This window comes from Podarcis filfolensis (assembly GCF_964270895.1).
Source record: "Podarcis filfolensis genome assembly, chromosome: 1".
In the NCBI taxonomy this organism is placed as follows: domain Eukaryota; kingdom Metazoa; phylum Chordata; class Lepidosauria; order Squamata; family Lacertidae; genus Podarcis; species Podarcis filfolensis.
In genome coordinates this window covers 2,801,196-2,829,159 of record NC_139604.1, presented here as the reverse complement: position 1 = coordinate 2,829,159, position 27,964 = coordinate 2,801,196, and the positions used below count along the sequence as shown (strand labels likewise).

General features: G+C 42.9%; 1 protein-coding gene across 3 annotated transcripts in view; it reads right to left on the bottom strand.

The window, feature by feature from the left end:
* SPAG16 (sperm associated antigen 16) overlaps nt 1–27,964 on the bottom strand; it is a 388,339-nt gene that overhangs the window by 78,358 nt on the left and 282,017 nt on the right. For 2 of the 3 annotated variants that reach the window (XM_083629671.1, XM_083629672.1), the window contains one exon: nt 18,883–19,009. In XM_083629671.1, the coding sequence (XP_083485797.1) occupies nt 18,883–19,009 (127 nt within the window). Of the gene's footprint in view, nt 1–16,045; nt 16,828–17,231; nt 19,010–27,964 lie in introns of those variants that run through there. The other variant, XR_014551824.1, reaches the window with a different exon arrangement.

Genomic DNA, 27,964 nt, shown 5'->3' with positions numbered 1-27,964 from the left:
GATTTAATAGCCAAAGGCCTTGGTAAAGAAGAATGTTTTTGCCTGGTCTCTAAGATTTAGCGATGGTGCCAGGTGAGCCTCCCTAGGGAGAGCATTCCACAGATTGGGAGCCATCACAGAAAAGGCCCATTCTCATGTTGCCACTCTCTGAACTTCTCAGGGATTGAGACAGAAAGAAGGGTCTTGGATGACAAGCCCAGGGTCCAGGTCGGTTCGCATGGGGAGAGGCAGTCCTTAAGGTATTGAGGTCCTGAGCTGTGTAAGGCTTTATAGGTCAACTCCACCACTTTGAACTGGGCCTGGAAATGAATTGGCATTATATGTTCAAACCACCTTGTTCTGGTGAATAATCTGACCACTGAATTGCACCAGCTGAAGTTTCCACACTGTCTTCAGAGGCAGTCCCACGTACAATGCATTTTAGTAATCCAACCTAGAGGTTAGCCCTATCTAGATAGGGGCATGGCAGGGCCACCAGCTGAAGCTGACAGAAGGCACTCCACGCCACCGAGGCCACCTGGGCCTCAAGTTACAGTAGTGGATCCGGGAGCATCCCCAAGCTGCGTACTTGCTCCCTAAGAAGGAGTGTAGCCCCCTCAAGAACGGGCAGTCTCATCTGCTCAGTCCACTGGAGACTGTCTTCACATGCAAGGAAAGTCCCTCATACATCTCGGGTTTGAGACCCATCAGCTATCCTCACCTGGTCTAGCAGGCCAGTGGAAGCCACTGTCACATGCTGACAGCTCATGGAAGCCACAGGTGAGAGCTGAGTACAGGATGGGGACCAAAGGTGGAGCAACAACCCCAGAAGGAGCATGACGGGTCCCCTACCAGAGGCACTATGTCTCCCCCCCTCCCCCCATACACTCTAGTCTAGGAGAATAGTACCTGCCATAATATGGTTAATACCGAGGCACCCAAACATTTCTGTTATTATACACTCTTATAAAATCTTCTACAGTCTTTTCTCCCATCTGAAAAACAGCATGACTGTTTTTATTTGGGACAGGGGTGGTGAAGACAGAAAATATATTTTCTTATCTGTGCATTTGAGATTGGTTTCACTCAGTCCTTTGTACCAATGAGTACAAGGGTTTCCAATGAGTTCACTGACTCATGCAGCCTCCCACTTGGGCCATGAAGGTCTCCATGAATTAATAATTCATTTTTAGAAGAGGGCACACAGGAGCTTTCACCTGAAGAGATGTGTAACAAGATGCCTTATTTGCATTTAAATCTCTACAAGTAGATGGTCAAAGCAGACCCAGCTTGAAGAATTGAATGTAATGGAACAGACTCAGGAACTGGTTGTAGAATAATATAGAAAGTTTCACTTAAGCACAAATACTGCTGGCTTGCAAGAGAACCTGAAACAGGGAAAATGAGCACAATCTAAGTCTTTTTCAAGCATTGGAGGAACCAGGGCAAAGCAACATGTGAAATTCAAGAACTGAGGTAAAGCCCATGGGGATGATCGTGGGAGCTCTGTGCCCTATCGCCATTGCCCTCTGAGTTGGAGGGCATATGTGTGAGTGGGGAGCCTACTTCTACGTCTATACGCTCCTCGTGTAATGCAGAATTCTGGAAAAGCAGGTTTCTACATTGATGTGGTGAGCATCCGTAAGTGAGAAGCAGGCTCTCCTCTTCAGACACCTGCCCTCCAACTGACAAAGGGCAATGTGGGGTGGAGCTAGCATGCACATCTCTACCGTTAACCCCAACTCCTGGATGCCTGAAGAGGGCTACAGTCACAGTGAAGCACTTCCAGGTTCAGAGGTATCAATGGGAGAGTCCAGCATATATGTAAGTGGATTCATGTATTCAACACAACTTTAACAGTGGAGAGAGGGGAACAGAGGGGGGAAAGAAAGGCAAAGGTCAAACACACATGAATAGAAAGCAAAAGAAGACAGAACTCTAGAGCTTAGGTCAGGCCCAGCCTACTTTGGCCTTAGGAAGGGCAGGTACGAAAGGCAGGATGGCTCCTTCACCTGGAGAGGAGGCAGAACTCTGCTTAATTTGCCCAGCAGGAGGTGCCATTAAGTATGTTAGAAATGCCTTCTAGCATTATTTGGCAAACCATGCCAGATAATAAACCATGCCACCGACAACTGGGAAACACTGGCCTGCGAGCGCTCCAATTTGGAGAACAGCCTTTACCAAAGGTGTCATGGGCTTTGAAGACACTCGAACTCAGGACGCAAGGGAGAAATGTGCTAAGAGGAAGGCATGCCTAGCAAACCCTCACCGTGATCAACTTGTGGCCGGAAACCTATGTCCCACTGTGGAAGGACGTGTGGATCCAAAATTGGCGTCCACAGTCACTTACAGACTCATTGTTAAAACCGTGTTTATGGAAGATGATCTTACTCGGCTACAAGTGATCGCCAAAGAAGAAAAAGAAGAATATACCAGAAACTTCATGGTAACTGAACAGTCAAAGATGTGATAGATCACTAGTCCTTCTAAATTAAATACAATTTGATTTTCTGGCACCCGCCTAAGCACATGCTAACTATATACCTTTTATGACAATTGCTTGTAGGAGGATTGTTTGTCTCTGCTCCTGAAAAAGGCAAGTGATGATACATGGGTGTAGCCAGGATTTTTGTGGAGGGAGGGTTAGGTTTCTGTTGGGCAGCAGGCTTTTGTAGGGGGGGGGCAGAACCTCAGATTTGTATTGATTTTGATTTAGGGGGGCAGCTGCCCCCTGCCCCCTTAGCTATGCCCATGAGATGATAGCAACCTATTTTAATGTGAAATGTAGCAAATAATCATTACTGAAAAGTGGAGTACTTATTAAATCAAAAGTGCACAGCATCAATGGATTTAACAGCTGATGAGAGGGAAAGCTTATAAAGATTTTTAGCAATCCATTTATTTGTCAACGTGTGCACATTAAGCAGCCGTGTTTCAGCACTTGCCCTATTCCTTACTTGCCTTGCTGCCTGCTATCAATGCTCAGACTTTTAAATTCCCCCGTTTGCATTTTAATTGGCTCTGGGAATAAGCAGCTAGAATAAGGAAAAGTAGTGACATTAATGTAATGCTCTGAAATCCCATGACATATAACAGGCATGTAACCAACTCCCAATAATCAGGGCAGGCAGTTGTTCTGATGGTCTTGAGTCTGAGATGTCAGAATCCAAACATTTTTATCTTAAGAATGGCATCTCCAGATCTATTGTGTTTTGCGTGCTCTTGTATGCTCTTCTGCCCATTGCACTGCTCTCTATTCCAGCTGTCTTGTTAAAATGGAAAACTTAAACCTTGTAAACACCAAGGAATTGAAGCATCACGAGGCAAGACATCTATCTGCAAGCTAAGCTTTTTTTATTTTTGTCTGCAAGAAAGTGCTCCTACTACTCCTAACAAATAAACTCCACAGCAATGAGGGGAATCTTTTCTGGACTGAGGGCTGTATGCCCAACCCTCTAAGAACCATAAGCTAATGATAAGCAGGGTCCAAACAAGCATCAGTATGTCGACTCCACCCTCACTCTCCATGAGCATAGCCAAGTGCGCGGCAGGGAATGTAGCTGCTCCCCCTAAATCAAGTAAATAAATAACAATACTTAACGAACAGACCAATCATGTCGCAGATAGCTACGTCCATGTCTCTCTCACACACATAAAAGAACACCACACACAGAGAGAGACACAGATTCTCACTCATGCCCACCCAACAATTAAGCTTGGTGGGGAGCATGGTAGGTTTTCTCAAACTTATCCTGGGGGAAGGGGTTAATCACCTCTCCCCCACCTGCTGATGGTCCTCTGCAAGTGCCCTACACCTCAGCCTTTTGACAGTGGCAGTCTTTGGTCTTTAAAATTTCAGTGGCGTTCTGTGCAAGGCGTCTCTTGCCTTCTGTTCTGCTCAATTCACTATGTTATAGTTGCAAAGCCCTGCGGCAGCACCCTATACTGTCGGCACCCAATGCAACAGAACCGACTGCACTGCCCAAGCCCACCTCTGCTTTTAAACACCATGTCTGCTTTGTGATTGTATAGTTCTGCTTTTAAGTCACATAAGCAATCTCACTGGATCCTTGCAGAAGTGATCTAATTATCTGAACACACACATTTGGGTCTACTTTTTTAAAAAACAGAAAAAAATATGGTTTTCGTTGCAATTCTCTGCAGATCTGCTCTAAGTAAGGTTAACTGAATTCAATGAAACTTACTCCCAGGTAGAAAAACAAATGAAGACAGCATGACCAAAAAAGAAGAGATATTGGGTTCTACATGTTTCTCACTGTAACCATAATGCATATTCAGTCATTTTCACCCTCACAATCCATTTTATGGAACACTAGAAATATAGATATCTGAACTGAAGATTGGCCTTTAAAAGAAAAGCATTTACATGTCTAGTATTCAAAACAGTGTCAGTAAAATCCTCAGTCCAATAGGCAACTGCATCATTTTGAGTCTGAAAATCATAAACGCTCTGGAACATATAATGATAACCTCCACTGACATGGTGAATAAGATGCATTCAGTTTTAAATGGCTTTTGTGATTTTGCTCCTGTGAGCTGCATACTACATGAAACACTGTGTGTCCTGGAGTACATGGAAGCAAGCTCTCCCATTATTATTCAACATTAGCTCCATTTGCTGATTCGATGACTAAAGGCCAATCGGCCAGATGCAAATTCCCCTTTCTGATGTTAATCTAACAAGCAGAAAAGCCAAGGGCCTGTCATTCAACACCCAAAAGCCTGTATGAATCAGGAGAATCATTTTATGAAGTACTGTGTGAGGCTGAGCTGGATGCAGTAATTATCTGAAGGAAGTACTCAGTTTTGTAAGGGAACATTTGCATGAAGAAAGAAAGAAAATGATCTTATTTTAAAGGACAAGATTAATCTTCAGATGGATATTCAGCATTTTGCCCATCAGAAGGGTTCCAAGACAGCATTGAGAATTCTGGACCTCTCCCAGATTCAAACTTAGAAAATGATGAGTTGCATATAGGTTAGGAGTGCTATTGACATCAGTAGGAAACTGAAGGAAAATTTACTACACAATCCTATGCATGTCTTCTGAGAAGGAAGCCTGAGTTCAATACAGTTCACTTCCAAGTAGGCATATATACAAAGGACACATATTATGCATTCCAAATAATATGAAAACTTAGTCACAAGATGCAAGACTGATATCTGGGAAACATAAAATAAATTATAGCCATTTACATCCAGAAATTTGTAACTAGCAGAGTTCAAGCTTTGTTGGTCATATTCTGAGTAACAGAAGCAGAAGTTCAGTGCAAATCTTCTAAATTCTATGCTCAAAATAAATTGGAGATATAATTAAAATTATGTAAACAGACAAATTATGTATGCAGACAAATACACTGATTACATTTAAGCTTACAAAAGAATTTACTCAATTTTAGGTATCCTCTCTAGGAAAAAAAACCCAGTTAATTTTTGGTTTGCAATTATAATCTAAGTTCTTAGCAGATAGTCCTTTTATTTTTCTCATGTTTATTTGTTCTCATTAAACATAGAAAAATGAAATTAAAATATTGTTATGAGTTTGTGGATGTCAGACACCAATGGTCCTAGCAAATGCTAAAAGTTAATCAAGCCAGGCTAGCTTCCTGATAGGGTAATCCCCTGGGTGATAGGCTGTTATGAGAACCAAGGAAAGGAGCCTCTGTGTCAGATGGTAAATGGATGGGGCCCCTCCTCCAGCTCTCAGACAGAAGGACAAAGCCTGAGTTGCAGAGCAGTGGTCACTGTGATGTGAGCTAGATGTAAAACAGCAAGCTGGGGAAAGACACAGAGAGAGCGCAATGGCTGATCTCATTTGGGGATGCTGATGTTGTGAGCCCCTTCGCTGTAGACTCAGGTTGTATGTATGTGCCTGGAACCCCTGGAATCTTGCACTGCTCAGAGATTTGGGTGGCGTGAAACAATAGGTAAACAAAACATTTAAAACATACGGTACTTCTGCAGTACCTTTTAAAGAGATGGTGTAAGTCCAGTCTATTAGCTCCCTTGTGGCAACATGGGAGGGCATCAAAATATAAATTTTTAATCCATGCACATTGATGATCACCAGACGTCAGTGATCTCCACCAGATCCTCAGGTTGGTGGGCAGTGGTGGCAATTTCAAGGACATGGGAGTGGGCCTCATTTGCTGGCATTTTAAATTTTTCTTCCTCCCCCTATCCTGTCCTGGGCTGAGCCATTCCTGGCTGTGGCAGGCATACCACCAAGCAGGGGCAGCATATGTCCAGCCCTATAGGACTGATATGTGAGCCCTCTGTAAATACTGAAAACTAAAAAGGAACCAACCTGTAATACTAAGCATGCAGGGACATAAATGTGAAAATGTAATATCAAGGGAGGATTATGATTTACAGTTGTCTTATTACTATGACCAAGAGAATATAAAAATCCTAACCCATTCAGAGGCAACATGAAAGCATATATTTCATCAGTTTAAGATGAGATAAAAATTCTAATTAAATGCAGAGGAAAGCATTCCTCATATTATTAATGAGGTGCTAGTAACTTTCATTATTATTAACCATTTATGTAGTTCTGAGCCAGGTAATTTATATTTGTTATCTCATTCAGCATGGAGATATGACAGAATTACTCCTGTTTATTATATACATGGTTGGAATTGAGGCCCAACAATATATCTCATTAGTACTTGGCTTATCCACAAACTGCAAGCTCCAATACTTTATGCCTTCCTTACCTTGGTGACACTGGTATTACGAATCACACATCACCTAAATGGGCTATTCTCATAATTACTTTGACATATGGCCATTGCAGGGGGAGGCAAGCAGACCCTGAGGATTTCCAGCCCTGAGATGTATGAGCCTGGACAGTGTTCTCCACGTGCATCTGGTAACAGGCCACCAGCATGCACAGAATGCAACCCTTGAAGTGCTAGAAGACACCCCAAACTGTGCCAAATAGGAGTGATGTTAAGCCATACTGAATAGCTATTAAACATATGAAATTGCCAGTACTGAATGAATTTAGACTTAGCACAACAAATCTATGGAGGCAACTAGGGTTGCCAGGTCAGAAGCATCCCAGACCTTGAGGTTTCAGGGCCCAAACCTGAGATCAGGAGGTTCCATCTTCAATCCAGATTTTAGGTTGTACAACCCAATTTTTCTTACATATGCTTCCCCCCACTTCAATCACTCCATTCTTTTCCATATCCAAAGTGATTTCTTATCCCCATTCCTAGGGTTCCCAACTGAATTAATTTTTGTGGGGGGAATAGGGGGAGCTGTCCTAGAGGCAAAAGGGGGGGAACGGTGGGATGCAATTGGGAACTAATCCAGGGTCTTCTTTCCACCTGCTTCCAAGGCAAACCCTACCTCATCTGGTTCCCCCCTGACATCATAGAATGGAAGGGACCACAAGGGTAATCTGGTCGAACCTCCGCAATGCAGGAATCTTTTGCCCAGCATGAGGCTCATGCTCTAGCAACTCAGCAGGCGCCCTGATCCAGTGCTGAAAATAAATGCCTCCTCCAGTTGAGTCTCCACCCCTGTCTCAGCATTTCATATGCTCTGCCTGCTTCTGAAGCACCACACCTTGTTCCAGACATGCATATATCTGCATAAACTCCTCCTCCTCTTGAGCCCAGCCTAGTTTTCTTTCTTTCTCTGTGTTCCCTCCCACCACAGCCCTTAAGGAGAGGTAAAACTGCCTGGAGAATCTATGCAATAATTTGCAGCTGGCTCCTGCTAGGTTGAAGCTTGCAAAATGCACACAGGGCAGTCTTTTTGATTTAAAAAGTGTTTTTAAATATGCTTTCACCTACCTTGAAATTTGAGCCCTTTACCTACTTGCTGGAGGGGACCAGGCAAACCTGGATATCCCAGGTCAGACCTGGAGATCAGATAACTCTAAAGGCAACATAGTTGTACAGTACTGGTAAATGTGGATACAAAATCTTACTTGTAGTTCTTTCCATGCTCACCCAAAAAACATTTCAATGCCTGACTTGGGTTTAAACATAACCTCAATAGTAGTAGTATGGTGAGCTTTCCCAGACAACATAATATTCACAAATTAACAGAACACTTTCCATGTTTTTCAGTATATTGAAAGAATATTACTACAAAGGAAAGAATGGGGCTTCACCTAAGAAAGTGAACTCTTGACAGAGGTTTTTGTGTGTTTGTTTTCTGAAAGAAATGTGATGAAGACTAATGGGTATCATTCCCTGGGCTAGATGCAAAGCAGCAAATGAAAACAAACGTCCACCATCTGAACTTGAGGCCCTCATTATTGATTCTAAAGAATTCCATTCTTCACACTGATTTTGAAAAAAACATTTTCAAAAGGCTTTATCTACTGACTCTTTAAGAGAGATTGGTTTGTTTGCATCAGAAAATGTTATTTAAGAGGGGATAGGTGGTGGTGAAAGGGAACTAAATTCAGGCTGAAGGAACACTGATCATTCAAAGACTGAAACAGCTTCTCAGAATAATTATGGCCAATATAGTGATTTGCTGCTATGTGTTTTTAAAGGATTGCATGATTTTATGCATTTTATCTGTTTGCTTTGCAAATTGCCCTGTGGCTTCTACAAAGGGTGGTAAATAAATCATCTAAATGAAATAAATAATTATATAGAGCCTTATGAGTGCAGAAGTTCTGAAGGGGATCAGAAAAAGTGAGTAAGAGATGAGGATGAGACGGAAAGCCAAGAGTTTTTGTGAAAAGATGAACTATTTTAATACAATCTGATTTCATTCTTACACAAGGAAAACAATGGCTTTAAAACCAATACAACATACAGTTTCTTCCCCAGTTTTCTGACAGCTCACTAGCTTCTAAATTTTAGTTCCCTCATGAACCCTGCTCTGCAATCCTCAGGTGAGTGCACCTGATCCCATATTTCTTCCATGGGATCTCCTTCTCCAACCAGATTCTGTGCCCTGGTTCTGTTCACCAGCCCGTTTGACTTCCTGCTTTGCTCCAGGAAAGGGTAACCTGTAGCCCTCCAGATGTTGTTAGACCACTGGACCAACATGACCATTGATCATGCTGGTTAAGACTATGTGAGCTGGACTCCAACAACATCTGTAGGACCACTGGTTACCCATCCCTGTTCTGTCTCAGTGTGAACTAATTGGGAGTAGCAGTCAAAAAGACTTGTGAATCACATCTGTACAAAGGAGATTCCAACTAAACATCAGGAAGAACTTTCTGGCTTGTAAGAGCTGTTCAACAGTGGAATAGACTCCTTCAAAAGGTGGTGGACTCTCCTTCACTGGAGATTTTTAAGCAGAGGTTGGATGGCCACCTGTCATGGATGCTTTTGTTGAGATTCCTTCATTGCAGGGGGTTGGACTGGATAACCCTTGGACTTGGAGTCTGTTCCAACTTTATGATTCTATGATACTATTATCTCCCTTTCAATAAAGCAAGTTTCTGAACCACAGGGCTTGTGCACTATACTTTGGAATTAGACAGCAACACTTTTAAATCCAGAGCTGGAGTGTATCGCCTTCCTCCTTTCGGGGGGTTATGTGTTGGAGTAATGGGAAGAACTCTAACTCAGTAAGGGAAGGGCTGTGGAGGTTTCCATGGCAGTGGGAAGGGGCTTTGGGGGTCAGATCTCTGTCTCTGAGGGTGGAACTCTGGTTCTGCCCTTTGGGAGGGACTTCTGAACCATCCTGTGGCCCTTGGGACACTCTTCTGGGGACCAGGGTACTGCAGCCTTAGTTTTTCATGAGGGTTGTATTACAAGTAGTTTTTTTTTATCTCAGACACAGAGGAAAATGGTGATTTCAAACAATGGCAGAAGTTTGAGTACAGCAAGCCGAGGGTGACAATGAGAGGAAAATAGATATTTTAAACAACATCAGAGATCTGAGTAGAGCAAGCAGAGGAGGGAACACTACACATTCAACTGGGCAGCCCAGGACCTCCATACACACTGCCCAGGCTTGCGCTCTGGGGAGGTCACTTCGGTGCTGTTAACACAACAATGTGACTTCACTCCACAGAAGTGCACTCCACTGTCTCTTGAAACAGACGGATGCCAACAACATACATATATTATATGCCAATAACTGCATTCCAACAATTCAGAGAAGTGAGAAATCCAATCCGCGGATTAATCTGGGAGTTAAGGATCCATCACTGAAATCTGAAAAGATCAGATTTGTCAAGCAGCCCCAGGAAAGTTATTCTCAACTGCACAGCTTTCTGCCCTTAAACAAAGCCACAATGTTGTACATGCCACTAGTTCCTCTCTAAAAGTTCCTTAAGAAGTTCCAGTTTAGTGAGACAGAGGAATCCATGGCAGACAACTTCCCCACCTCCTCCTGCCCAGCCACCAGCATGGCTTGACTATTCCACACACTTCTCATCAAGTCACTTCTTGTAGTAGGGTGGACTTGCATCCCTGTTGCCATAGGAATGGTTTGAGCATGCCTCTTCCTCATGGCAGACAACTGACATTTCCCCAACACCTCCTGCCTGGCTTCCAACATGAGTCAACTAATCTACATACCGTATTTTTCGCTCTATAAGATGCACCCGACCATAAGACGCACCTAGTTTTTAGAGGAAAACAAGAAAAGCCAGCAAGAGCCGCAGACACGCTCATTCACTCATATGCTCACTCTTTAAAGATAGAGCGGCTCTTGCTGGCTTTCCCGGGAGGTGGGAGAAGGGACTGACGGGCTGCCCTCCGTCCCTTCTCCCACCTCCCTGAAAAGCCAGAGCAAGCTGTGCAGCTATCGCTGAAGCCAGCACAGCAAGAGGGAGAGCTGCGCAGCGTCTCTTGTTCTGCTGGCTTCCCAGCGAAGCAGGAGGAGGAATGGAAGGGGCTCCGTAAGGGCTCCCTTCCGTCCCTCCTCCCACTTCGCTGGGAAGCCAGCAGAACAAGAGACGCTGCGCAGCTCTCCCTCTTGCTGTGCTGGCTTCAGCGATAGCTGCGCAGCCTGCATTTGCTCCATAAGACGCACACGCATTTCCCCTTACTTTTTAGGAGGAAAAAGGTGCTTCTTATGGAGCAAAAAATACGGTACTTATCACCCTATCAGAAGAGACACTATCACACACACATGTGAATCAATCTTAAGTGTTCTTCAGATTTTGTATAAGCATAAATGAGATATCAGCTATAATTTATTTACTCCAGCACTAATTTATTGGGGAATCTTCCATGAAAAAGCCTTTAAAATTGGAATGGAGGTTTAAATATATATTTTTAGATTTTTATTACTTATTAAATTGATATCCCACTCTTCATTCCAAAGGAGCCCATATATATCTTTTACATTCTTTTAAAGTTCATAGAAGCGGAAAAGTCTGTCACTCATGGAATCAAAGGATTATGTCTCTTCACAGTTATATAGTTCACAACAGCAGTAATTCATGATAATTCACCTCTTTTTCTAATTGTGATACACCTCACACAATTACATTCAAATTCATCTCATTGTTTCCATGCCAAGAGAGCTTTCAAAAATATTAAGACAAAAGAGAAAAGTTAACTTCAAAGTCTTAGTGCAAAAGGGATTTCTCAAGGAATAAAATTACAATAACAAATTAACATTATTAAAAGAAAATTTTCCACAGGGAGGGAAAAATATTGCATTAGAAATAGCATAGTATATAAATACAACCATGTTGCCCTTCAACAATTCCTCTTAACTTGCTAAAAAATAAAATCTGATGAACTCAAGGGAGAATCTTCTTCCCCTGTGGAATGTAAGCCCAGACAACCTATTCAATCCTCAATGATTAGAAACAGTCTTTTCTATATATTTTATGCTTTTTTTTAACCATTCAGTATAAATTAATAAACTAACCTAGTATGGAGATGATGTGTGAAATCTGGAATATTAAGATGAGGTTCAGGGTGATGCCCTCAATAGGAGGATTGTTTTTTGCTCTCTTAAGGCATTGCTACATGCCCCCCCAACCCCTCCTGACATGAGATACAAGGCAACAGATTCAGGACAGAAAAGAAAGGCAGTCCTTCTTTAAAAATGCGTAGTTAACCAAAATAATTGGCTGCCACAAAATGTAGTGATGAGCACTGCCTCAGATGACTTTAAAAGGGGATTAAACCAAGTAATAGAGTCAGGATAGAGTCTGAAGGGGGGCAGAGGAGGCAGGAGGATGATCCAGGGGTAGGGGCCAGTGGTTTGTGGGGTTCTGTGCCACCTGTGAGGTAGGGGAAAGAGGCTGGGTGGTCAGAGATGGAAGGAGAGGAGGTGGGGGGAAAGTACTGTAGCAGGAAGGCACAGAGGTGGAAGAAATGGTTCCAGAGAGTTAGGCCCTTAGCATCTCCTCTGTCCCCCGTCCCCCACTGTGTCCAAGGACAAGGAGGGGCTTAAAGCAGCAGCAGCAGCTGGAGATGCTGTGCAAAACTCGCCAGTTGCTTACATGCACCATGTCCGGAGGTGTGGCGCACTGTTGCTCCAACTGAGTCAGAGAACAAATCTGAAGAAGGAGCTGCATAGCTAGCTATTTATCAGGAGTGGTGCATGTGATTCTTACACCTTAGGAACTGATGCAATTGAGTGTTTTGCCAATAAAGAATTAAACTTCCAATTGTGGGTCCTCATTGAGGGGGCTAGGGGTGTTTGGGACATCTACGCATGGCTATTAGGCATTATAGGTAAACAGGTGCTCTCTGTTCAGAGGCAGAAAACAACTGCAGGCTGCTGGTAAGCAAACAACTGCAGGCTGCTCTTGCCTTCATGTTCCACATGCTGGCTTCCTGACTGGCCATGCTTGGCTTTGGAAACAGGAAGCATGATTAGATGGAACTTGGTCTAATTTAGGAGGGTCATCTGACGTTGTTAGGGTTTCCCTATTAATCTAAATCAGTTTGACATATTTGTGATCTTTTTGTCAAGTGTTGTTGGACTACAACTCCCCTGAGCCCTAGGCACCAGTGGTGGAAGTTCTGCACTCAAAGTTCTGCACCTAAAGTAAGTCTAGTACAGTAGCCTCATGTGTCCAAAGGGAGTGCAGATGGAAATCTGAACTGATAGCTGCTAAGTTAAAGCTGTTGCCTTGTATCTCACTCCAGGGGATATATTGTTTGATCTTCATCATCCTAAGCATTTGGCAATTAGCATTATTTCCTTTTTAATATATAACCGCTTGTCTTATGAGGTGTATTCAACAGATGTAGTCTGCTGAAGTGTTATTATTAGTATTATTCTCATCGGATGAATATTATCAGATTAATTTCACAATACAATATATTGTAAATCCCTTCTTTTATTGTATTATACTGCAGAAGGCAATTGATTTCTTTTTTTAATATAATGGAATAAAATCTACTCAGTGCACAGAAGCTGTCTAAGCTGTTGATCTTTTTTAAAAAAAAGCTTTCACGGAAGAAAGGATAAGATGACCTTCAAGGATCTATAGTGTCTGATTGTCTGCAGGAGTGAGCTAATCACAAGATGAAGCTCTTGAATCTAAGCCAGACTTTGAGATGAAACCATGTAGCTTTCAGCATGAAAGGAAGGAATTTTCATCAAATAATTGGAAATACATCCAAAGTGGGAATTTACTAATCACAGCCCTCTGTGAGCTAGGATGAATATAAATTTGAGAATGTATGGAGCTAAAATATTCACTAGAGGAGAAATGGAAATGAGAATGTGTTTTTGTAATTTCCCATACCTTCAGTTTTAAAATGCCTCTTTTTAGATTAAGTGTGATTTTAAAGCTTATTTAGAAAATAAGATAATTTAGTATGTGATTTGTGGACTCAAAATTAGTTGTGACCAGACCCCCCCCCCCAAGCAATGATCAAACCTTTCAGATTTCTTTAGTTTCATATGGAGAAGTAAGAAACTGTGAGGATATTTCCAACACTTACATATTCAGGGCAAACTGTTTTCCCATTGAGTTGATTTTGGCATAAATCCAGTGCAGCTGCAGCTGTTTCATCTCCTCAAAGGATACTGTTTAGCAGCAATCAAATATTGCCACAGTCAACTAAGGGCCTGCAACCAACATAATGTGCCATATATTGCCCTAAGAGGTACCCAGCCGCTTCTAAACCTTCGTTTTATGATGGACTCATGCAGTCTTGTGAGATGAAAACATTTAATTCCACTGAATTGTGTCACAAAAGCTGGCTCCATTAAATAACTGTCCATCTTGCTGCACTCAGGGGAGGGAAGTGTTCCTTTTCTCACAAAGATAAAGAGAATATCAATGGGACTTATCTCTTCAAAGTACCGAAAAGCTCAAAGCAATTGCCTAAAGTTATTCACTGCTTTGAATCCAAAGATCCACTTGCAAAAGGAGAAGATACTTCCCACTTGAACTTGGGGAGGAATCAGTGATTTCCATTTCTCCCCCCACCCCATCCCAGTTCAGCCCCCTCTACCACATCATGGCAGACTTTAGGGGTGGGCAGATTTCAGACTGGGTTGGTGCATCCTGCCCCCCCCCGGCACCTGCCAGCACCTGCCCCAGGCATAATTGAGACACGCTCTGACTCTCTCTACAAGGGCTTGGCCTGCTGTCAGCCTCCTGACACAGTTTCTTCCCTGGATGTTTGCGGATAACAAACTGAATACCTAAAAACAAGAGTGAACTAGTCCTCATGGAATCTGTAAGGAACCACTCATCTACTCCCTGTGCTCTGGAACATAGGACAACACCCAGAAGGACTGCAGACCCCTGAGGAAAAGCCCTTTCACCTTGGAACAGATATTTTGCACTCTAGCTTCATTTCACTCTTTAATTCAAGTGTGCGTATGGCGGGATGTTGTTGTTGCTGTTGTTGTTGTTGATTAAATTGGTATGCTGCCCTATACCCGTAGATCTCAGGACAGTTACAACATAGAATCACAATAAAAAACCACAAAATACATAATAAAAACACAAACAAATACAACCTAATGATCCTCCCTTCCACATTTTAAAAGGGCATCAGATGCCAACCAGCCCAAGCCCTGGTTCAAGAGGAACATTTGCCTGGTGCTTAAAGGTGTATAATGAAGGTACCAGTTGAGCCTTCCTGGGGAGAACATTCCATAAACAGGGGGCCACTACAAAAAAGCCCATTCTCATGTTGCCACCCTGTGGACCTCTTTTGGAGAAGGCATACAAAGAAGGGCCTCAGAAGATGATCTCAGAGTCCAGGCTGGTTTATATGGGGAAAGGCAGTCCTTGGGGTATTGTCGTCCTGAGCTGTTTAAGACTTTATACGTCAAAACCAGCACTATAAACTGGGCACAGAAACTAATTGACAGCCAGTGCTGTCTGACCAGGATCGGTGTAATATGCTCAAACCGTCCTGCCACGAGCAACCTGGCCACTGAATTCTGAACTAGCGGGATGTTCTCTCTTTCTATGTGCTGCTTCAAATAAAGTGTGATTTTCAGTTTGGCACCATTGTTGTACCTACCCAGCCTTGTCCATGTCCTTGCCTTCTTTATCAATTTAACCCAGTAACTGCTGGTCCAGCCTACAGGTTGTCTGTGTTTTGTAATAAATGACCAATTCAATTACTCTAAGCTCTCACTTATTGCCTCATGGCCCCCCTAAGAGAGCCTTGTTGTTTCTAAGATGCACTGTGACTCTCAAAAGACCCTGATGCAGGCATAGGCAAACTCGGCCCTCCAGATGTCTTGGGACTGCAACTCCCATCATCCCTAGCTAACAGGACCAGTGGTCAGGGATGATGGGAGTTGTAGTCCCACTACACCTGGAGGGCTGAGTTTGCCTATGCCTGTCCTAATGAATGTAGATGTGTAGCAGTGATACATAACATAGACAAGGACAAGTGGTAAGAAGTGTGTAGCAGACAGATATGTTTTCCCAGAACCTAATTTGAAAACGAAGATTATGTTCAGAGAATATTAACAAACCTGCTGTAATATTTCTCCCTATTGCTTGGGAGTTATGACTGCATTGTTTTAAACTGAACTTCATTCTTGGTCATTGACTCAAGCTTGCCATTCCTTCTTTGGCTTTTTACTGTAGTGACAGTTCTGGATTTTATCCAAATTATAGGATTGTTCTACCTATTTAAATTATCTAGATCTGACAAGATTTTTTTTTTCTACTGGAAAGTTCCCCACTTGGCTCAAAACAGTCTTTCAGAAGTGAGCAGTTGGTAGATGTGGATAGGAGATATATACTAGCTAGGGTGAGGTTTTAGTTTTCATTCTTAGCAAGGTTCAAAGACTGGCTCTTGGATTAAAAAAAATGTACCTCAAACCGTTGCACACCCCAGAAATATTTGCTGAAATTAAAATCCAAGCTGAGGAAGAAACACATGGCCATGACAAAGTACTCTGCACAGCTAGGACAGCAAAGTATCACCAGCCAGGAATAATGAGGACTTTGGCAGCCAAATATCCAGCAAGTTGCCAGAGCTGCCAGTGCACAGGGTTCTTGGCTGAGGAAATTCATACCAGCTTCTTAATTTGATCCCATTTAATATAATGTCCCTACAATGAGTTGGCCTGGAATATAGAGGGCTGGGCAAGGAAAGCCCACCCCCTTGTGAAAAAACACAGGAGATTGGCTTCTATTCCCTCCTTGATTTTTGACCCCATGCTTCTTTGTTCTGACCCTGTTCAGTGTCACAGAATCTCATTACATTGAATAGGATTGGAATAAAGAGGTACATTAGTGAAATTCAGGCTGCCTTACCGCACATGTGCCCACTCAACCGCTTTGATTGGCAGAATTGGCACTACAGCTGGTGCTGCGTAATATCCATTCAGCATTTGTAGAAATTCAATCATTTAGTGTGGCAGCACCTACAGTTTGGAACTCGCTGCCTATTGATACCTCACTCCTCATATTTTGCATTTTATGAGGAACGGCTAAGGGAGCTGGGCATGTTTAGCCTGGAGAAGAGGAGGTTAAGGGGTGATATGATAGCCATGTTCAAATATATAAAAGGATGTCACATAGAGGAGGGAGAAAGGTTGTTTTCTGCTGCTCCAGAGAAGCGGACACGGAGCAATGGATCCAAACTACAAGAAAGAAGATTCCACCTAAACATTAGGAAGAACTTCCTGACAGTAAGAGCTGTTCGACAGTGGAATTTGCTGCCAAGGAGTGTGGTGGAGTCTCCTTCTTTGGAGGTCTTTAAGCAGAGGCTTGACAACCATATGTCAGGAGTGCTCTGATGGTGTTTCCTGCTTGGCAGGGGGTTGGACTCGATGGCCCTTGTGGTCTCTTCCAACTCTATGATTCTATGATTCTATTCTATGATTCTATGTACAGTGTCTTTTACTGTCCCACATAAGTAGATTATATTGTTCCCATCTCTTTGGTCTGGCTTGGAAGTATTACCCCCAAACCTGAGTAATTTCTAGACTAATCCAAGGAGAGTTTTGGAAAGCACACTTATCTCTACTTTGACAAATGTGGTTCACATGTGCAAAAGGGTTCTGAGAACATTTTTTTAAAGGCGTATCAAGATAGCTTGTGCTGTCAACTCTAACACCATCCATCACCTGTTTTCAAGAATGGTAGGACGAATACAGGCTAGGAATGAGAACTCTTGCCAAAGGTGCCAGTACCCCAAGCATTTTTATATGCAGCAGCCTTTCTTGCACATGAATTTTGCCCTAAAATATTTCTAGCTGAACTTGCAGATTCCTGCTTGGACAAGATCAGAGGCATTCTGAGAGACACACAAAGAGGGTTTGATAAAAACGACTGATATTCCAAAAGACAGGTCAGTGCACATACATTCCTATGCGATGAATTTCTGCACCCTGAGTTTAAGCATACATTTACGTGGGGGGTGGGGAGTCTTAGAAATCGCAAAAAGTAGCAATGGTCCCTATTTTATTACTCCAAATCCACTATGTATTTGAAGAAAACACAAAGTAAAGCATATGTGCATTCCTGTATGGGGTGTGTGCCTGTGTTTTATGCTGAGCAATTACTTAGCTTTTGGAATGAAGATTAATGTCCCACATAAAATACATTTATTCTATTTGTACCTTGGCTACTTTTTAAAATAAAAGGAAAGTCATTCACGATGCAGGTGACATATTGTTATAAATAGCTGAGGATGCAAAAGTGGTTGTGCTCTACATATATTTCATTTCCTTGTGAGTTGCAGACCATCTATTATGGTACAAAGTCAGCTGTAAGAGTAATAGTACTTATCAGTCATGGCTTATGAATACTTGTATAAGTATTTTAATGGCAGAAAAGAGGGAAAGTATATAAAAAACCCCGTGAATAAAAGCTTTTTGTTTTCTGTTTAGGTTCAAACAACTTTTAACACCACTAATTTAAATAACAGCAAGTATCTTTCATACATATTACTTTTTTTGCTCACCTCTCAGGTCTGTTCTATGCATGCCACAGACTGGGGTGGTGAAATGGATTGCACTACTTTAGACAGGACTTGATTTTAAATGTTTGTCTACACTGAAAGCTCCCTATAAATAGAAAGGGAAATATAGGGAGAAGGCTGGTCTAAAACCTTTCCTCCTGATATTGTCTATTTGCAGGAATTTTTTATCCTTTTTCTTAAATAAACACAATTTTAAAAACATTTTATGGTGGTCTTCATAAGTAGTATCTCCAACCTGTAGCCTAACTGGTATAGTGTACTGCACCACCTCATTTTGATGCATGAACAATCCGAGCCATTATTAGGCAATGGCTGACATGAAAGGTGAGTGTTCAATGAAGGCTAATTTGAGATTAAAGTTTCATGCATTTAAATGATGGTGTGATCTCTGAAAAAAACTGAAATGTATGAACTTGGCTGAGGTACATGGGTAATATGTGAAAGAAACAGAAACTAGTGGAGCTAAGTTAATTCTTTTTCAGCATCAAATTATTTTGAAAGAAAAATAAATCAGGAAAAGAAAAACAGTCAAAGCCTCCAGTTTCTAGGAGCACCTTACCAGATGGGTCAAAGGCCACTTGGTTGCCAGGATGTGGGCCTGCATCAATTGACACCATTGGTACGCCTCTCCGAATGTCCCACAATTTCAACACTCCATAAGAGTCACAGGAAACAATGGTATCACCCTGGGAAAGATGAGGAAAATGTTAATTCTGGAAGCCATTGTAATACAACGTTAATTGTAATACAAAGGAAGCCATATTAGTAACGTTTTTTCATGACCCTCTCCTTTACCTTAAAGATCTGCTTTAGGAAAGGCATATCCCATATGTAACAGAAAAAACATATTTCAGAGAAAAACCAAAAATCTGTATTTGGATTTGAAATGGGGGGAAAAAGTTATCTGCACAAAAATGTTAACTGGAGATCGATTTGGAGGCATTTGACATAAACCAACAAGAATACATCTATATTATGTTACATTGATATTAAGATATGCAGGATTGCAGTGGACAATGTGCCTTTTGCACAAACATTTCGGTTTGATTCTTAAGATTCTCTTTCATGACTACCATAGCTGGTTGTCCAAGGCCAAAGCAGAAAGTGAGAGGGTGGGTTCTCTAACATTATCTCTGTGCTTCCTCTGAATCTCTGAGAAGCTGAGAATAGACACCTAGTTTGGTTGTCCTAGGGGATTTTAACATCCATGCTGACACGACCTTACAAGGGGCCGCTTGGGACTTCATGGAAAGCATGGCCTCCATGGGGCTGTCCCTGAATAAGTTTGGCCCAACTCATAGTCATGGACATGCCTTAGACCTGGTATTCACCTCTAGTGACGTGGGTGATCTGACACTAAGTAAAAGTGAAACAAAAGAAGTGCCATGGTCAGATCACTTCCTGGTGCAACTGGACTTCTCTGCGACCCTTCCCCTCTGCAGGGAGGTAGGATCAATTTGGATGGTCCGCCCCCGCCACTTAATGGATCCAAATGGTTTCCAGAGAGTGGTAGGGGATGTTTTATCCCACGTTGATGGCCTTTCAGCTGATTCCCTGGTGGCCCGCTGGAATGCGGAGTTAACCAGGGCTATCGACTGTCTGGCTCCGAAGCGCCCTCTCCGATTGCATGGAGCCCGGAGAGCCCCGTGGTTTTCTTCGGAGCTGAGGGCGATGAAACAATCGCTGAGACAGCTAGAGCGTCGGTGGCAGAAAACTCACTCCGAATCTGACCGGACACAGGTTAGAGCTCAACGTCGAGCCTGCCAAGTGGCGATAGCGACGGCGAAGAAGACTTTCTTCACCGCCTCTATTGCATCTGCAGAAAATAGTAGCAGGAGACTCTTTCAGGTGGTCCGCAATTTAACGGAACCACCTTTACCACCGGGGCCTTGTAAAGACCCCAAGATCTCCTGCAACGATTTTGCAAAGTTTTTTGCAGATAAAATCACTCATATTCGGAAGGAGCTAGACACCACTGTGGGAGCAGGGCTAGGGCGGGAGAGTGCTAGAGCCCTGTCTGGTCAAGTTGCATGGAATCAATTTCAATCCATTACCCCCGAGGATGTGGACAGGCTGCTTGGACGCATGAAACCAACCACCTGTCTCCTTGATCCTTGCCCATCCTGGCTAATAAAAGCAAGCCGGGAAGGGCTGGGCGATGGGCTCTGCGGGGTGGTGAATGCTTCCCTCTGTGAGGGAACATTCCCAGATCCGCTGAAAGAGGCGGTCATTAAACCACTTCTTAAAAAACCATCTTTAGACCCGGCCAGTATGGCCAACTATCGCCCAGTTTCAAATCTTCCATTCTTGGGCAAGGTGATTGGTCGCACTGGTTGCTGAACAACTCCAGGCACGCCTGGAGGATGCGGACCATTTGGATCCCTTCCAATCGGGATTCAGGCCTCATCATGGGACTGAAACTGCCTTGGTCGCACTGGTTGACGATCTCCAGCGAGCTAGGGACAAAGGTGAGAGTTGTTTCCTAGTTCTGCTGGATCTCTCAGCGGCCTTTGATACAATCGACCATAACATCCTTCTGGACCGTCTAGAGGGGCTGGGAGCTGGGGGCACTGTTATACAGTGGTTTCGCTCCTTCCTCCTGGGCCGTGTTCAGAAAGTGGTGGTGGGGGCTGAGTGTTCAGACCCCTGGGCCTTCACTTGTGGGGTGCCTCAGGGTTCCGTCCTCTCCCCCATGCTTTTTAACATCTATATGAAGCCGCTGGGAGAGATCATCAGGGGGTTGGACTGGGTGTCCATCAATATGCAGATGATACCCAGCTCTACCTCTCTTTCAAATCAGAACCAGTGAAGGCGCTGAAGGTCCTGTGTGAGTGCCTGGAGGCGGTTGGAGGATGGATGGCGGCTAATGGATTGAGGTTGAATCCTGACAAGACAGAAGTACTGTTTTTGGGGGACAAGGGGCGGGCTGGTGTGGAGGACTCCCTGGTCCTGAATGGGGTAACTGTGCCCCTGAAGGACCAGGTGCGCAGCCTGGGAGTCATTTTGGACTCACAGCTGTCCATGGAGGCGCAGGTCAATTCTGTGTCCAGGGCAGCTGTCTACCAACTCCACCTGGTACGCAGGCTGAGACCCTACCTGCCCGCGGACTATCTCACCAGAGTGGTGCATGCTCTAGTTATCTCCCGCTTGGACTACTGCAATGTGCTCTACGTGGGGCTACCTTTGAAGGTGACTCGGAAACTACAACTAATCCAGAATGCGGCAGCCAGACTGGTGACTGGGGGCGGCCACCGAGACCACATAACACAGGTCTTGAAAGACCTACATTGACTCCCAGTACGTTTCCGAGCACAATTCAAAGTGCTGGTGTTGACCTTTAAAGCCCTAAACGGCCTCAGCCCAGTATACCTGAAGGAGCGTCTCCACCCCTATCGTTCTGCCCAGACGCTGAGGTCCAGCGCCGAGGGCCTTCTGGCGGTTCCTTCATTACAAGAAGCAAAGCTACAGGGAACCAGGCAGAGGGCCTTCTCGGTAGTGGCGCCCGCCCTGTGGAACGCCCTCCCATCAGATGTCAAAGCGATAAACAACTACCTGACATTCAGAAGACATCTTAAGGCAGCCCTGTTCAGGGAAGTTTTTAATGTGTGATATTTTAGTGTTTTTTGGTTTCTATGGAAGCCGCCCAGAGTGGCTGGGGAAACCCAGCCAGATGGGCGGGGTACAAATAATAAATTATTATTATTATTATTATTATTATTATTATTATTATTATTATTATATCTTCATAGCATTGCCCTGCTGAATCTTATAGGAGGTCCTTCAAACTACACCCATTCTCTGTTCTATCCCATCTTCATACTCCCAAGTAGACTCTTGCTCCCAAGCAGGTTTTAGCCTTGGCTGGGAAATTATTTTGGTTTGCAACAATGGTAGCTTTGTGTTCCCTTAGTCCTACTGCTGCTTCCATGATTTGCCATTTGCCTTGTCCCCTCATAAATCTATTCTACAGCTTCCTTAAAACCAATGAACTTGGACATGAAACAAGGTGAAAACTTTTCAGTGAGCTAGAATAAAAGGCTACAAAATAAATAGTGTTAAAAAGGAAGAACTTTTAATGCTACATTTTGTTCTAAACAAGAAACTTGGTAATTTACTGGATTGGCATCTTCAGGTACTGATAAGAAATGGCCTTCTGCCTCTGGCAACAGTATGGTTTTCTTCCTTCCACAAAATGTTGAAATCAGAATCTAGCAACCTGGTTGAAGCCTTCTACATTTTCATCTCCATAAGTACTATTATTTAGTAAGGTTCACTGTCCTTCTCTCTGCTGTCTTCTATTGATGCTGTATGCCACACAGTAAAATTAGTTTTACACAACAGCATAATGGAGCGCTGAAGCAGTGAGCTGTGTGATTTTCTTGTATGTTGTGGAAGAACGAAATTAAATACAAGGCAAAAAGCTCCTGCTCAGACCCCAGTAACCTAAGAGTAATGTTCTCCAGAATTATCCTTCTTCTGGGTTACACGCTCTGCATAATAGAAATATCAATTCTGCTATTTTATATGGTCAAAGAGCAAATAACAGATGAATCACTGAGTTGGTGAGGCAAATGTTGCAAATCTCTTCTTAGTAAAATTATCCTTTCATTATCATTTTCTTTTAAGGAATAATTAAAATAATGGCAAGCTCGACCTTTGGTCAGGTTTGTCACTGGTAATATAACTGGTCTGTCCAATCATAGACAGGAAGTGGCTCATCTGGCATGAACTCATGGAAGTAACTACTTATTTCATGAAATGCACCAAGTAGACTGAGATAATTTAGGCATAAAACCACTAATAAATAGTTCAGTAGCTGATCCATATGCAGCACAACCCTATATGTGTTTCTTACGTTCAATGGAATGTACTCCCTAGTTAGTATATTTAAGATTACAGCCAGGTGCACCAGTGGAACTAAAGAACTGTTAGAAAACTGAGCTAAATAGTACTGCATAAGGAAGGGTGAATGCTGTAACCTACCACTGTCACATCCAGGGGGGGGGGGAGAGATAAAGAAAAGAAATATTGCTTCCTTCAGCATGTGTGCCAAACCTAATCTGTACAGCACATAGACATCAGTTTATGTGTATGCTGTTTCTCCATAGTAAGCCATGCTCAAAGTGGCCCACAACATCAGAAAACATCATTCATTCACAATTGCAAGGCATATAAACAAAATTTAAATCGGCCAAAGTATGTCATATTAACAAATATATAGCAACAAAAGTACAAGAACATAATGCAGGATAAATAATACATCTCGTCAAGAGCAAAATGTTGGCTCCAGCAGCAACACCTAAACAAGGCCTCGTGCTAATCTTCTCCAGGCACTTTGCAGCTGAAACAATAGACCCTCCAAGTGTCCCTATTTTCCAGGGATGTCCCTGATTTAGAAATGCTGTCCTGGTTTCTGATTTGATGCCAGAATGCCCCACTTTCCCTTAGGATGTCCCTATTTTCATTGGAAAAATGCTGGAGGGGATGGAGTTATCTTCCCCCAGCCATCTGAAGGCAAACCTGTAGAGGGAAGTTTTTAAAAAAGTTTAATATTTTATTATGTTTTTTATATATGTTGGAAGCTGCCCAGAGTGGCTGGGGCAACCCAGTAAGATGTGGGGGGTATAAATAGTAAAATTATTGTTATGAAATGGGACATCCCTATTTTCATCAGAGAAATGTTGGAGGGTATGAAGGAAGTCTGGGCCTTGTGTTACCAGACCAGGCTGAAATGAGCCACATGAAGAGCAGAAATCAGATTTGGCAAGACTCACAAGTAGATGGATACATATGAATATTATTTTTCCACCAATCAGGTAAAGAGCTCATGAAGGACTTTTTTGGCTGAGGCTTCCTTCCCTTGTTTCCTCCACTGCTTTTCAACTCTGGGTCAGGATCCACCTGCTCTGCCCATCACTCATTACACAATACCACAGGAAAAGGAAGCCTAAATAGGAGCTGAAAGCCTATGGAGGAGGCTCATGGAACCTGCCAGCCAGAATCCAACCCTCTGGGAAAAGAGTCCAGCCAAATTAGAAATCCACCTGTTATACAAAACTGAAGTGGAGTCAAAGGGAGTGGGGCAGGCTTTTACACCACTATCATGATAATCTAATTTCTGTCAGATTGGGGAATCTAGACCAATGTGCGAGCTAATGGGTTTGCCTGTCCAATGTGATTTTCAGATATTTCATTTCTACCCCTTATCTTAGTAGCAAAGATGCTCCACACTGTAGGCTGGAGTCAGTCACAAATAAGTTCTGTTTTAATTCAGACTTGTAAAATTAATAAAGTTATGGCCCATAGTTGAACCATATCCCCGGTAGACAGTCTATCCTCCGCAGACACTTCTATATAACAAATGCTTGGGGTAACTAGAAATCAAATTCAAAATTTGTGCCTGGTTACCTGCTTTCCGCTCCTCTGAGCAAATTTTAATTTGGAGAATTTCTAAAATTAATTTTTAATAGGTGGGTGTTTGCCACAGTTTGAAGTTAATATATTTTTTCTCATTGCATGTTACTAATGTACACAAGCACATGCACACACTGATTGAAACCCTGTTCAAAGCTATGTCAGGGCAGTCACACAATCATAGCAGGAATCATTTTTTGCTTTGACATACATGTGTGCTAGTACACACTCTGAGGGGGGGGGTCATCAAATAAAAACTGTGAAAAGATGCCCACCTGCAGCAGGCACAATGAAGTCTGGAAATCAGAATCAGAAGAAAGGTGGACTTTAAAGCAGCACTGCTGAGCAATCAATCAATAGCAAGTTATTCAGAAGCCCAAAATTCAAGGAGAAACTTGGATGGGGAGAAATTTTGCAAGCATTGCTCTCTTGTTGGCATGTTTACTTCTGAAAGGTATCTCATAACCTGTCCTGTCCTCACAAAGAGTAGGAGCTTACAGGGCATGACTGACACTTCAGCGTGGCTTAACCACAGCCTTTGCTAGTGGAAAAACTGATCACCTCACATTTATGCTCTTGTTGTTTCCCTGGTTGCTTCAGCTGCAGATACTGCAGTCCACAAAGGAATGAAACAAAAGCTGCTGCTTCTTTTCAAAAACACAGCCTTGACAGCAGTCACAAGTTTTCCCTTTCATGTGTGCAAGGAAACAACCACCCTGATTGATAGGCATCTCTGTAATGAGGACATAATAGTGTGGCTGTTTATAAAATGCATGGCGCCCTTGCTGAGCCCCCCTCCCCTCATAAATTTAGGTGCAGAGCAATTACTGCTCACTCATGCTACTAGGTGAATCTTATTAGCTTCAGACAAGATAAATGAGGGCTTTGGGTATCTCTTGGCAGTGGCATGAAGAACTGAGGAAGCTGACCAGAAAGGACCAGCAGCTCATCCCTCCAGGACCTGGACAAATGTGCAAGCCCTATTCCATTATTATTTGCATGAGGGGGCACTACCAGTACAAAGAGGCTGCAGGGTTGGGGCTTTAGCATACTGTATAGTTGGATATCTTCTTCTGCCTTCTCACATGTTCAGCACAGGGTTCCTGCCTTTAAATCAAGTGCAGAATCGACATAAGGAGAGTAGGGTTACCACTGCAGACATTTGCCCTGAACACATGGGAAGCAGGAAGCAGGCAGGCAACAACAGCATGTGCATCCCCACAAGACCTCTGGACTCAGGCAGTGACTGAATAATCTTGCAGAACAAGCAACAAATGAGCTAAGTTGAAGGGCTGAAGTGCGTGGATTTCTGTTTGTGAAATGCAATGTTCTTACCCTCTCCACCCTGTGTGCCCCCTAAGTCTGTTCTAGAGGTTTCCCCAAGCCTCTGGAACAGTTTGGGGAGGAGAGGGCAGGGAAGCCCTGTTGTGCAAATGGAGATTCTTGTTAATAAAATACTGCCCATAATTATTAGTGATTTTCTCAAAACCTGTATTCCTGGGTTCAGAAACAGAGTCTCGTGACTCTGATATGTTCACCTCAAATATGAAACATGCACCACAAACTCCAAAATCTTATCCTGGTCAGAGTTTGATCTCATCCAGCAAATTATCTTATCAAGTTTGCAGGTCAGATTTTTATTCAGAGAACCCCACATTTTATATATATTGTCAAACAATGGTAGATATTCTCTTCTTGTTTGTTTAAAATCACACCACATGATCCCTCCTTGCTGTGTGAAACAGAGGAAATATTTCTGCCTTTTACCAAATCAAGGAGTAAGACGTTCCTTGTGGTGTTTGAAAAGAAGAGTACATGCTAGGCTTGCAAAAGTTCTTTGCATAAATTTACATACAGAGCTCAAGATCACTGCACACCCTGCAGAGTTATTGCTATACAGAGTTGACACTGCACTTTATACAGCAGTTTTCTTTGCTACACTTTTTTTTTCAAGGAGCTTAGTCTAATCAATTTATTTTTCTTTTTATCTATCAAAGTAGTGCCTCTCAATTGCAAAGAGTTGTGCAGTCAGATGAGGAGAGGAATGATAATTGCCAAAGCTTTCTTAAGATGGTTGTGAATTCAATGCTATCTTTACACCAAAGCCCTGATAGTGGCATTCATAAAGGACTCATGGGTGATGGCATCTCAGAGCGTAACAGCACCTTCAAGTGTGTTCCTGACCAACATCAGTAGGTGTGAATTCACACATGCCTTTTGGGCTTATTTCCCACTCCATGGCGCTAATCCTTCTCCTCCATAGGAAGTTTCAGATGATGCCACGTGTGCTGAAGCAACACATGTGATGGGACTGAATGCCCTTCTGCCATCTGTGCATTTGGCTGGCATGTACAGGGGCTCTGTGTGTCTACTCATGTATTTTTTCCACACAAGGGTAGGAGATCTTTGTCCAGTCAGAGTCCCACTTTGCATGGAGATCTGTACAAGTACATCTACTTGAACATAGAAACCTTGGATATTCAGGCAGCCAGGGGTGCAGTTACTGGGCATGTGAGCAAAAGGCAGGACTAACTGATACAGCCCATACATGCTTTCTTTCAATGTGCTGAAGGGCAAGTTGAGTGATAGTAATATAAGGTAATGGGTGGGATGCTTCTAGTAATCCTTTGAAACCCAATATGTAATATCTGTTTTCTTCAAATATCTGCTACTTTGCTCATTTTATAAACTGACTAGCTGAAAACTTCACAAAGATTCTAGATTTGCTACTAAATCCTGTAATTATTTGAAGTTCACCCCAGATTTCTCTTGTGGGTGGCTGTCTTCTACCAGCAGATTTATTTTGAATTAGATTTCAAATAATCCAGAGTCTGTGTCAGAAGGAAATTTATATAGGCTTCACAAGAGACTTCCAATCTCTGACTCCACTCCCATCCCACTGTGCTTTACTGCATTTAACAAAAGTATGGCCTGATAGAGGCAGCCCAGTTAATACAAAACACATTCAAAGTGAATTTGAACTTCAGATTGATTCCAAATCGAGCAGGTACTTAGTACTTATTCACCGAGTATGCTTTAAGACAGGCAACCAGTCCACTGTATCTCTAGACTCTTCTCAATGACCCACCAGGTTGCAAGAGATAATTGTGGGTGGTTTTATTTATGCTGAGAAGAATTCCAGCATCATAAAGTACTAGGATGAGCCAGGGTGGAACTAGGGTTCCTAGAACACACAACCGCCCCAAGAGTATCCAAAGCTTCCAAGA